The following is a 13874-nucleotide window of genomic DNA, read 5'->3' on the forward strand; positions in this document are numbered from 1 at the left end:
ACACCAGGGTATTAGTTATTATGACAAAGGTTAACCTGTGTATTGGTATTGAGAATTTTGGGGGGATGAAGAAATAAAAAGACAGAGAAAATGTCAAAGCTTCAATAGAAAAGATGATTGGAATACTCTGCACCAGCACACACTCCCTCACATTTTGTTAACCACACAGGGAGATAAAATTCATTCATTTGAATTTTTAGTTTTTTACAGTGATTTTTTTTATAATTGATTATTATGCATGCACTTGACTTGTCAATAAATATTGTGAAAAGCCATATACACTCTAATCTGCTTTAGTAAAACTACCTCTATAACACCTATCTATAGAGACCACAAAATAAAATATTGCTGCCCTTGAATAGATTTTTAAAGTGAAACATGGATTGATTAATAGAGAACCTGTTCAAACAGACCACCTTCTCCTAAAGACCCCCTTTGGTCTCGCTTTAATAGATGGTCTTTATACAGGTTTCTCCGTATTTTACTTTGAATATTATTATGATTTTAAGTGCACAAAGTCACAGACTGTTTGTGACAGAAGGTGTATTCAGACAGCCTGAATCACTACCTGTTGAATTATGGGAACTTGCTAAGGCTTGAAAAAAACAGTTATTTCGGCATCCAGGCCTACCCGAAGCTGACCCATTTTGGGGTAAGATCTCGAAGTTTAGTACCAGCATTCATAGTATGGTCGATTCGCAGGCAAGGCGCGAGATTCAAAATTGCTTGCTCAGCAGCCACCCACGGCTCATGCACCCAACTGCACAGTGGGCTAAGAAAGTTCCTGTAATTTGCTTTCACATTGCCAAAATACCTGCAACCTTGGAAAAATCCTCGCAATAGTTCTCATAATTTTGACAAGTACCTATTATTTAGCAGGTATTTTCTTTGGAAGATATTCCAAGTAATTGGCTTCCACATTGCCAAAATTACCTGTTTTTTCTGATTGGGTAGATCAGTCAAATTTCTTGATCAGAAAATACCTGGAACTGACATACTTCCGAGGCAGTGTGAAAGCACCTACTATATCAGATGGTTGGTGAAATAGGACTTTGCATTATTGTGATATATTTGTTTGAGGGAAATCTGAGTATTGAGGGATGATCAATTGCTCTATATGTGTCATGTACAGTGCATACTCTCGACAATGTGCATGACACTTTTATGATAGAATTAGAAAGCTAATCCAGGCATTATTTCAGATTCCCCATACTCAATTTCTTAATCTTGTTGGTAAGCATTAATATTTGTTTACAATTGGTGATATCCATGTATGTGCCAAAAGGAATATCAACTAGCATGAAAAACATCAGGATTTAGGTTTTATATTCATGTACTGTAGTATTTTCTTAGACATTTTTTTTTCTGATTAGATTTTTGTATCCGTCTTGAATTAAGTATTTCTTAAACATAATTTTTGTCTCACCTGCGAAGCAAAGTGAGACTATAGGCGCCGCTTTTCCGACGGCGGCGGCGGCGTCAACATCAAATCTTAACCTGAGGTTAAGTTTTTGAAATGACGTCATAACTTAGAAAGTATATGGACCTAGTTAATAAAACTTGGCCATAAGGTTAATCAAGTATTACTGAACATCTTATAGAGTTTCATGTCACATGACTAAGGTCAAAGGTCATTTAGGGTCAATGAACTTAGACCATGTTGGAGGAATCAACATCGAAATCTTAACCTGAGGTTAAGTTTTTGAAATGTCATCATAACTTAGAAAATATATGGACCTAGTTCATGAAACTTGGACATAAGGTTAATCAAGTATCACTGAACATCCTGCATGAGTATCACGTCACATGACCAAGGTCAAAGGTCATTTAGGGTCAATGAACTTTGGCCGAATTGGGGATATCTGTTGAATTCCCATCATAACATTGAAAGTTTATGGATCTGATTCATGAAACTTGGACATAATAGTAATCAAGCATCACTGAACATTTTGTGCAAGTTTCAGGTCTCATGATTAAGGTCAAAGGTCATTTAGGGTCAATGAACTTTGGCAGAATCGGGGGTATCTGTTGAATTACCATCATAACTTTGAAAGTTTATTGGTCTAGTTCATTAAACTTGGACATTAGAGTAATCAAGTATCACTGAACATCCTGTGCGCGTTTCAGGTCACCAAGGTCAAAGGTCAATGAACTTTGGCCGAATTGGGTGTATCTGTTGAATTACCATCCTAACTTTGAAAGTTTATGGATCTGATTCATGAAACTTGTACATAAGAGTAGTCAAGTATCACTGAACATCCTGTTCGAGTTTCAGGTCACATGATCAAGGTCAAAGGTCATATAAGGTCAATGAACTTTGGCCATGTTGGGGTTTTTTGTTGAATAACCATCATATCTCTGTAAGTTTATTGGTCTAGTTCATAAAAAGTGGACATAAGAGTAACCATGTATCACTGAACATCTTGTGCGAGTTAGAGTAGTATTCAAAGTCAGCACTGCTGCTATATTGAACTGCGTGATGCAGGTGAGACGGCCAGAGGCATTCCACTTGTTTCATTATATTCTTAAAGTTTTGAAATGTTACAACCTCCGGATCAGGTCGTTAGAGGGACTCGATTGGACCTTTGAATGCAACTTTCTAGATGTAATAAGTCACAGTGGGTCCTTTAGGGTCCTTTAGGTTCAGTGTGAGTGGTCCAACATGAGTGGTCCAACATCCCTGGTCAAAAGAAATGGTTCCGAGTCCTATCTGGAGCAGGAAAAATAGATATAACAGGGCTCACACAATCAGTGCCAGAGCATATTTGTTACAAGTATCGGTAATCTTTATTATTAACATACCAGCTTCATTATTCTTTTGATTTGTATAATTTCTCTTAATAGGTAAATGCAGTGAACTGTAACACATGCTGGAAGGTTTCTCTCTTTATGGAACACAAGGAAAACATTGAAGAAGTTTTGAAAGGGGTGAGTAAATGTGCATGTTGAATCCCAAACATGGTGGGGACTGGGGAGATGGGGGCATACAGCTGTATTGCTGTATGTATATGGTCAATTCCAGCGTAACGGACATGACGTTCAGACAAATTTTTGTAATTCAAAGGTTTATACAGTAGAATTATCAGTCTTTTGATAATTGTTACTAAGCTTATCAGACACATTTAAGTATCAGTTACATACACATAAAATTTCAAATCGTTTCGTTGAACAGTTGCGGAGAAATTGCACTCTTTGTGAGCGTAACGGACATGACACGAAATGGACGAAGCATTTTTACCTCCTATTGCTTATCAAAATTCCTGTGAATTCTTAGATTGCATGCACCTGACGTTGGTGTTAATTTAACCTTAAGATCATGCTCTATCCATAAAATGGTGTTTAACAACAGTTTTACAGTGCATTCTGTATTCCTAGCTCAAAATTTAGCGTAACGGACATGACACACGAAGCGTAACGGACATGACAGTTTCGTCCACTTTTTGTAAGCGAATATAATTATTTTATTACAAGATATGGTACAAGTCTAATTGTTTACATTTTAAGGCTAGAGGTTAGAGACACATATCATAACTGGTAATCTGTAATATCTCCTATTATTTTGCAATTTGAGAGGGGGTCTTTTTGTACAATTTTTATAAAACAAAAAAATATTTAGAAAAATTTATTTTACACCGATTAACAACAGTTAATGAGTATTTTCCAGTTACTACCATCCACCACACCTAATTAAAGGAGAAAAAGTTGATAGAAAAGATTATTTTTTATTCATGCCCTAATATTTGATAATATACTAGCGTAACGGACATGACACCCTTACGAAGTGAACTTCATCAGCACTTCTTAGTTTGAAAATGAAAGAAATATGAATAATAAATGTAATTATGTAACAGCAAAGAACCTTTACTAACACTCTAAAGAAAAATATGTAGATATTATTAGCAGGTATCATTAAATTAATAGCTATAGCCTAAGTGATAATTCTATATTGAATACAATGTTTATCATACCACTACGACACACTGAGAAGACCAAATCTCATTTTTTGTGACAAGAAAACAAAATTTACCAGACCTGTATAAATCCAAGAAGAACATATTATGGAGTGTATTGTATGATAAAGAACATGTACTAGTATTAATGTCAGTTTTAAGATTACAAAAAATGGTATTAAAATTTAATAGCAGTACCTGGAAAGCGGTCTTTCATTATCGATTATGTACGAGTTGAAAGGTAATCGGAATGTTTGTAAATAGCTTCTGAGATTTTTTTTCATTCAAAATAACTACAGTATCATCCTGAGTATAATCATCCTTTCATCAAATCTTGAATGTTCTAAATCTTACAATCTTGCTTGCTGACAAATGTGGCTGTATCTAATTTTGTTGTATTGTCCGCGCTGCTTGTGTACAATTGAAGATACATCATTCAAATCGTGATTATGGCTGACCAAAATACTATGATGACATAATTTATTGATCGCGCCACATTCTTTCCACGGCCCCTTTGCTTTGTGATACTGCAAAGAAGTGCCACTGTAGATTCATGGATTCATAGAGCTACATCATGAAACACAGATATCCGAATACAAACTTGCTTTTAAATGTAAGCCCAATTCCCTTGCCATCACTGAAGAAGTACATGTAGAGGTTGGTGTAGGTCAGATACTTTGAAGTAATATCAATGATCATAAATTCACAAGTTGGAGTTTTATCATGCTCCAAACTGTCAGTGCAAGAACCTAAGATAATCAAATGTTTGTTCAAACACGAATGATGCAGATTGTGATCTGAGTATGTTGCCAGATCTAGCTGCATCTTATCCTAATATTATGTGGCATACCGTTAATTCTCAGAAAAATCTACCAGAACAAGAGCTGAACTTTCATCATTCACCAAGTTCTAAAAATAGCTTGAATGACATGCAGATTCTAGGAAATATTACATTCTGCTATCCCCAAACAATTGAGACTAACCTCAGTCTGTGACACTGAGCCTAATATTTTGTTTTTGTAAATGCTACCATTTGCCATATATAAGGCGTCATGTCCGTTACGCGAATTGTCATGTCCGTTACGCCATTTTTATGAAAATGAGAAGTGGTAAGGGAAAATGATTGCTACACATGGTAGGGGGTTTAATTCTAACATAGAATCTGAATCTGCAGTACCTTTAGACAAATTTCCTGTAAGCTGTGAAAACTTTAAGTGAAAAACGTAACGGACATGACACTGATAATGGTAAAGAAATCACACAAATCTGAAGACAGATTTCTGTAAAATTGATGAATGGCATAAAATTTAACAATTATTTTCTGTTGATTTAAACATTAATCAACTATTCAAAAGTTAAAAGAGACCTCTGGGACCTTGTTTGCTTTTAGTAGAGACAGGAAAGATGAATTGTTAAAAAATAGCCACATTTTTACATTTTGCGATATACTATTCTATTTTTTTTATGATGGAAAAATTTACAAAATTTTATCAATATTGCGATTTTTCTATTGGAAATTGAGACTTTATAGATTACTTTTTAAGAAAATTTGACTGCTTGAGTGAAATCTGAAACTTCATTTTTTCTCTAAAGTGAACATTTTCCATGGAATTGCCCATATGCAACTACAGAGTAAGGAAATAGTAATTTTGGCTGGTTCAAGTGAGTTGAACTTGTACATGTAGCTCTTAAGTTTGTTACACTGGAACATAATAAGCTGTGAATCCATCTGAATACATTCAGGAGTATTCTGTTCTCCCTCCCTGAATGCCTGAAAATTCGGGAGGGATTCAGCTCGTTTTTAATGTTCAAAACCAGCTGAATACCCTCCATAATAGTCACGAACGTGGCCACGACAAATTTCATTCGGGCCACATTCGGGTTGTATTAGGATGGAATTTGCTTGGATTCTGGGCAGTTAATTCTTGGTGATTCTGCTTTGATTTAAGACCTGTTCCGGATTTAATCGTCTCTGATTCAGGGAGCTTGCTGATACAGAGACGATTTAATCTGGAATAGAATCCGAATCCACTGAATCAATCCGAATCGGGTAATATTCTGGCAGAATCAGTCTGAATTTAGTCAGGAGACTTCGGTTTGAGTGAAACACTGCTTTTATGGGGCATTGCTAGAAACTCACATTCAGTTGTGAATCAAGCAATAGTCCCCAAAATTAAATGATATGGGATGTTGCAAGAAAGTTTAATTGCACTGAGATCAACTACAAATATGCATGAATCAAAGAACTTACACTTGGTTTTCTTACTTATGGGGCATTGCAAGACTTGCAAGGAACTTTCATTTAATTCCTCATCAATCAGTAGTCCCCAAATCAAGGGTAAGTCCTTTGATTGAATGTAAATTGATTTGCGTGAAATTGCAACTCAACCTTCTCCTAACTCCTCATTACGCTTGATATTGGGACTTGCGCTCAATTTGCAATCGAATAGAAGTTTCTTGCAACGTCATGTAAGGTGTGATTTGGAATCAAATGTAATTTTCTTGCGACGCTCTCTTAGATCGGTCAAGTAGTTCTAGGGTCTATCTATATTATTTTCCCTCATACGTCTTCTTAAATTCTTTATCGCCCTTTTATTAATGAAAGGGACTAATCTTTTATGAGAGCACCTTGAAGTACCTGTATTGAGGATTGTTAAAAGAAATGAGTGGTGATGCATGTATTCAGCAAGGTTGAGCGTTTCCATATGGGAAGCACTGTAGATTGATTGCTAATTACCTATTTGACTCTGTAATGCAATACTAAACATCTGTCCCATGTAATGAATCAAGGTAATGAATCTGTTGAATAGTACAATTACATGGACATTTCCTCTTGAAAAACATTACAGGAAAACATGTTGGTGAAAAGCATGAATGTTGGTTACTGATAAAAATAGTCTACACCTGGAAACACTTTCCAAGTTCATTTGTTTGAGAAAGAGATAGAGAGAGAGAAAATGTGAATCATATGACACAAAAACAAGGTCGTGGCGGTTTTGAAGCCTTGGATGAGCAATGAATCCAGGGGAAGGTTTCACATCGCAACCTGTCAACGATTTCTCCCTGATATCTGTTAAAAGCTACCGTTATCCTTACATTTGATTGGTCCAAAGTAAGTTTGTCAACGGAAATCAGTGACATGGCAATTCAAGAAACACACCACAAGGATGAACCTGTTGTGGTTCTAGGATAAAAAAACCACAGAGATGTTTGCTATGGGTAATTCATCCCCCCAGGAGCGGGTGTCTATAGAGCCGCTTCTAGGAAATCAGTCGAAAACGAAAGTCGAGAGTGGGCCACTAATTTGATGTCAAGTGCGCTGCCCACTGGGAGGAAGATGAGAGCTATAGAGCTGTTGTGTTGTTAATGGGGTCAACAGATTAGTGAAAAAGTCCCGAGGGGGGGGGTACTTAGTATAACTGGATGATACGTATGTGCCGCGTTTGAGACCTCCATTTTCAGCCTTAATTTCAGTTCAAGAGCTTAACCAATTCAGAAAGCCATAGAAATTCCTATATTTTCCTGTTTCTGAGTCCCTCAAATTTGTGATTTCTCGTTCCAATGCATACCCATCATGAACTGCTCAGCTGGTCGGAGCGGTGAGCTTGATCAGCGCAGAGCCATAGCACCGCCACCAAAGCTCCCCGCGCCCGCAGCTAGCTTGCATAACTCGATATGAATCTAGCAAGACACGCGCGCATTTTTTTCTATAGCCGCTACCAATTACGCCTACGATCTAAATGAGTTCCAGAGACCCTTTTTTGTAATGTGATGTGGTCAGTACCAGAGCATTGCATTTTTAGCAATCGTTGATCCCAGAGCCGTTCCGGCGACCCCCGTTTTAAGACCAAGAGTTAGTTCCAGAGCCTCCTATTTTAGGTTTTAGTGCGGCAAATGAATATCATGTTATAATTTGAGAACCCTCCCCACGGGGGGTAAAGTACTTGTTCCAGTATATCAATTTCATCATAATTATTGATAAGACTACTTACATTGCATGAATCGCAAAACTTTAAAATAGAAATATATAGAGGATTACAGTTGTATTTGAAGAAATGAAATTATTGGGAACATGGTGTCTAAATGTACATGTACCCTGTCCCCCACCGTCATGAACCCATGCTGACATACATCTAGCCATGAGAAGACAATTACAGCAACAATTTTCTTAGAATCTGGGGCCCGTAACACAAAGCTTAATTCATAGCAATGACGTAGAACGTTTTTCTACAATTGATTCCATTGACTATTGTGTACAATCAATCATGAAAATCAAGCATGCTAACCGCTAACCTTTGTGTTACAGGACCCTGATCTTGAATTAATCATAGTAAATTAAATTAATTATAACGATTTGAATTTTCATAGCCAAATATATGTATATATATCATTTGTTTTGCCTTGTTATTCCCTCTCCGATAGCAGCACATGAATGTGTTCCGTGAGAGATACACTTGATTGCCAAGTGGGGATTCGAACTGACAACCTCACAATTACGAGTCCAATGCTCTAACAACTACACCAGGTGACCCACATCCAATCCCCCCCCCTTCTTCATATGGAGATGTCCGGTTGTAGAGGGGTTACATAGCGGATTCCACACCCCTCCCATAGAGGATGTTGAAGTTATCCTGAGGGCGGGGGACAGGATGAGCATGTTTGTTGTTGTTGACCATGTTGCTATGTCACGGAGAACAGCACATGAATGTGTCTCATGAGAGATAGAATCGAGCTCAAGGTGCTCCTAATGAGAGTTGACAGTACAGTCTTTGGCTCTGTGCCCACCATGTGGAGCATTCATATACATTTGTTTTCTTCTAATTTATAATATTCTTTTTCATATAAAGACAGGTAAATCAATAATTACATATTTATAATCAATAAGAATACAGTTTTTACAAATTAGAAGTCATTTAACTGAAGAAGGTGTAAACCCCCAGGAAGTGGAGGCTTTTGACAAGATACCCCTGTAACACTAAACAGTTCGCAAAAGAGTTGAAGTTCTGAAAGAAAGGGAAAATAATTTTTGCAACAGATTGTCTGATAATAATAGTAATAGGGTCCATTTATATAGAGCAGCTACTATAATTGCATAACTTGCACTTGATACTAGGTATTGTATCATTACCCCGGCTGTAGCAGAGCTGCCATATCGGCACAAAAGCATTCAAGGAATGAATCCTACCAGGATTCATTTACCTCACTTACATTCACCTCACCTGGGTCGAGTGCAGCACAATGTGGGTAAAAATCTTGCTTAGGAAGGAAAACATGCCATGACTGGGAATTGGACCCACGTCCCTCTGATAGAAAGTTGAGACTTGTAACCACAAGACGACACCCCACCTGCATTCAGTCCTGTTTATTCATAATCCAAGAAATGAATTTCATTCACCTGTATCAATGCATTTTAGTTCTTTTTAATGAGTCTTAATGAGCCTTCTAGTTTTCTATAACTTGATGCTAACAAATGTGTTTCCAAGTTACGCCATTATCTTTGGGTTGCCCTTATGCTGAACTTTGGCTTGTTATGATATCTTTCGTCATCCAGAGTTCATATGTTTTTTACCCAAGATGCAATCCTCTTCTCTAAACACAGAGATACTAGGTAGACAGGACACTGTATAGCCTCAAGGAGGTGGCTGGTTGGGCAGCCATTAACGCTGTTTCCTCAAACACTTTGATTTTCTAATTTAATACAAGGTGCAAATGATACCTTACATCATTTCATGCCCATCTGACCTTGTGTCATGAGGTAAATCTTCTGTTATGAACCATAGGTCCAAATTCACAAGTGTTTTTTTTTTTCAATTTATTACATGTACATCTGATTATAGTGACATGAAATTCAAATAACATGAAAACAAACATGTTTAAAGCACTTACAGCCATAAATTGCATCTATGTAAAAACATTACACTGTAGTATTCTATGTTAACATTACACGGAAAGCAATATGTGTTAAAATATATGTAGTTGATTTGATTTCATCATTGCATTAAACAAAAAAAGGAGGGGAAAAATATGAAAAAGAGAACTATGAGTTAACACAGATGCTAGTCGAGATTGGCCCTCATGTCATATAGTACCTACATTTCATACGTTCACTGCATAGTCTAAGAAATCATATTAAAAACAGATTATAGTAGATAATTAGACATGATTATTTTTCATTATTAAACTTCATTTTGAGGCAATGGTAATTTCAAATCATGGTTTATGCAGATTGCTTGCATATATATAGATTATGCTGAATTCAACCTGTATAATGAGACATCTGATAAATCATAATAAATGCATGCTTTGTCTCAGGATGCTAAATTGACACTTTTTACGAATGTTACTTTATTCATGTGCCCACTATATATGTGATCAACACAAATGATGGACTCATTAAATTCAAAACAGTGGGCTCATTGCTCCTGTAGCCTCGGTAACAAGCATCAATTTATCATGCTGTGATAAAAACAACCATCTTTTATTTCTTGCTTGTGTTGAATAAAGCGTAATTGAGGATGGAAGCTATATTTAATCCATGGGTTCAACCCTAACCCTGGGGTTCAAGCCACAGATGCAAATTTCAACACCACGGTTGTGAATTTAGGCCATAGTAAATTGATGATAGGACTACTTCTCTTTCCTTGTCTGAACACAAAAGATAAACACAGAAAAAAAGAAATATGAAAGTTTCCATATTTCCAGGGTGAGAGGTAGGGAGGATGAAGGGCATGCATGCATTCTTTAATTTTTTTATTGTAAAAAAAAACAAATGAAAACACAAAGATCTCACTGATATTTTATTTTTACCGGGCACCCAATCAAAATCTATTTTCATGTAAAATGGTAAAGTTCTCTTGTAGCACACATATGTCCTCCACATCATAATTTTTTCATGGCATACACAATTACACATTCATGATATAAGAGTAATACATTTTTAATATGGTGATGGGCTTATTTGGGAGGATTTACTTCAGCTAAATCCAGGCTTTAAAGATCTGTGCAAACTTTTATATTCAACTGGATGATAATGTTGTACAGGCGGTGGGTTGAAGGGCATGTTTTACATCCTGAGCTGTGTTCAATGTTTGGGTTGCCTAAGCATTGTCAGATGAACTTCCAGAAATAGTTAATAATCGGCAGGAAGGAAGGACCTGGCTAAAGTGTCTATGGTGACAGCCATGTGTCCTGTGCACTACCAAGTACCACTTGTGGTCTATAATTGTAGACGCAGACCAGACAAGACGTGGTCGTAAAGGATAAATTTGCATGGTTATTGGTACAAAGTGCTTCGTTAAAACGGTAATTTTTTTGAGTGATGAAAAATATGTTATTGCATTTTTTGTTTCGTCTGCTTTAAAGCCCTGCTAAAGCTTAGGTGAATGGTCAATACTGTGAATTTCATCCTTGAGTATCATCTAGCATTCTATACACAAGTGCATTTGCCACTGAATCTTTTCAACCATTTGAATTTCAATGTGGCGTTAATTCATATCTACGCCCTCTCTTTGCAATGTTTTTATTTTTACTGAAAAAGGCCTGTTTATCCACTGATTCATTCTGGTTTCCTTTTCCAGTTTTGCTCTGGAATATCGTCCATAAAGTATTAAAAAATTTAAATAAATAATATTACCAGAAATGATGTTCTTAGATGGCTTTCTCCTTACTCTTTTGTTATAGTATTTTGAGGTACTTTTGGTAAATTCCCCAAAAGTGAACACCACTATACATATTCCTTACCAGATTATGTACTTAATGGGTATGTTTTCCACATAAAAACCACTTTTCATACATGTACATGTAATGGGCTGAAAAATTCAGGATGTAATCTTTTCATGTAGCCGTTTGATACCAAATCGGCAAAACGTGCTCCGAGAGTTACTGGTTATTTTTAAAGAACAATAAAAAATTACCGAGAAAGGGTGCTTGATAAATCAATTCAATTTCAAAATTTCATAAAGAATCAACTGTTGAAAAGATATTTAATTGTTTACTGCCCTTTTGTAAGTATAACTCATTTCGATTAACCTTTAATACCAAAGCTTTATTCAGGCTATATTGAAAGGTAGATGACACAGAATACCAGTTGTCCAGTGTAATCATGACTGCCAATGATTATGAACCTGTCACTATTTGACAAACAGATTGCATCATGGGATTTATTTGATTGTTCTTCACTGTTAATCAGTATATTCAGCTTTGATGCTTAGTTTATGTGTGAAGTCTATTATGGGTGCAGATAGATGTACGATAACAATATCCATCTACTGTGGAAATCACACCAACGATGGCATCTGTATTCTGTACCATGTTCATGCAAGTGTATAAATAAAAAAAAGTATTTGCTGGGATTTGAAACGTTGTTCGGGACCAATCTGATTCTCAATTTAGTTTTAATCTTAAAGATAAATTTTAATTCTCAAAGGATTTGAATTCAAATCTATGGATATTTGAAAATAAATGTTTAGTATTCAAACTAAATTCTGATTTTGATTGGTCTCTTTCCATTTGGATTTATTTAAAAATATTTTAAATCCCTTCATTTTAGAGTGTAAAGTGGAAGCATCATGGTGTAGCAGACACTTGCATTGTAAAATCAGAGGACTGTGTTCAGACTTGCTGTGTTTGAATCCTACTGCAACCTAGCATCCTTTGGCAAGCTGTCAATCCACACTTTACCACTCTCTACCCAGGTGTTAAAGTTAAATGTAGGATGGTGCTTAGAGATGTTGTTCAGATGTATTAAGTGCACAATATTATTTATTTCAGATTAACATGACCTACATGTACACGTATATCCATAAAAAAAGAAGAAAACTTTGAATGAGCAAAAGTGGCTGGCTCTACAGTATTAAAGGGGAAGTTTACCCTGACAAAAGTTTGTTGCTGAAATGCCAGAAAACTAATAAAATAGTATATTGGTGAAGGTTAGAGGAAAATCCATAAAAGATTAGAAAAGTTATTTGAAAATCAAGTTTTTGATTTGTGACGTCATAACTGCCCCATATCTTATGTAATATGAAGTGCATAAATTTCATTATTTTAATGGTTCGTGATGAGTAAAAATCTATTTCTTTCAGGAAGGGGAGGGGATGAAATGATTTGTCTGTTGATATACTTAAGGTATTATGAAACCATTTTCAGTTTTTTTAGAAAACAAAATTTCATTGATGCTATTTCTACATAATACATGGGGGAGCTGCTCGCATATGATGTCGCAAAATCAAAATAATAAAATTCTGATAAACTTTTCAATCCTTGATGGATTTTTCTCAAACCTTCACCAGTATTTCAAATTACTATGTTTTTGGCTATTTTTAAAACAAACTTTTCATCAGGCTGATCTTACCCTTTAAGCCTACCTTTCATGTAATTTACATGCATACTGACCTCAACCACTATTGTGGACTCTGACAAGCTCTTTGTAAAATCACTGATTTTCCTTTGATTACAGATTTACAGATCTGAAACTGAAAATGGACTGAATTATTTCCCTTTTGTAGTCTATCTACCGGTAATCAAGTAAACCATTGGTCCATCAACGATAACAATATAAAGATATGTGATTGTTTATTCATTACACATAAATAGCAAGATCAACTGTGCTGGGATATTTTTGGCTTGTATTTCTGCTGAATCGATTAAGAACTTGCATGAAGTTCAGAAGTAATCCGTTATTCACATATTGTTGTGGTTGCCTGAATTAAGTCATTGACGTCAAAGATGTCGTGATTTATTCAGCAGCCTGAACATGAAGGTGTTGATTACCCTACCCCTGGGAATCAAACAGATTTGTCTTTTCTTGTCCAAATGTGATTTTTGAAACAGAGAATTAATGTGGTTTTTCATTTTGACATGTTCTCAATTTAGATGCCATGTTGCGGCAAACACATACTTTTAAACATGCGTAAATAGGATATGGTA

The 13874-nt window shown here is 35.9% G+C and overlaps 1 protein-coding gene across 4 annotated transcripts in view; it reads left to right on the top strand.

The window, feature by feature from the left end:
* Positions 1–13874, top strand: part of LOC121411438 (inositol 1,4,5-trisphosphate receptor-like) — a 121004-nt gene that overhangs the window by 30803 nt on the left and 76327 nt on the right. For all 4 annotated transcript variants that reach the window (XM_041604174.1, XM_041604172.1, XM_041604173.1 and 1 more), the window contains exon 7: positions 2845–2928. In XM_041604174.1, coding sequence (XP_041460108.1) covers positions 2845–2928 — 84 coding nt within the window. The remainder of the gene's footprint in view (positions 1–2844; positions 2929–13874) is intronic.

The sequence above is a fragment of the Lytechinus variegatus genome, chromosome 3 (genome assembly GCF_018143015.1).
Source record: "Lytechinus variegatus isolate NC3 chromosome 3, Lvar_3.0, whole genome shotgun sequence".
Taxonomy (NCBI): domain Eukaryota; kingdom Metazoa; phylum Echinodermata; class Echinoidea; order Temnopleuroida; family Toxopneustidae; genus Lytechinus; species Lytechinus variegatus.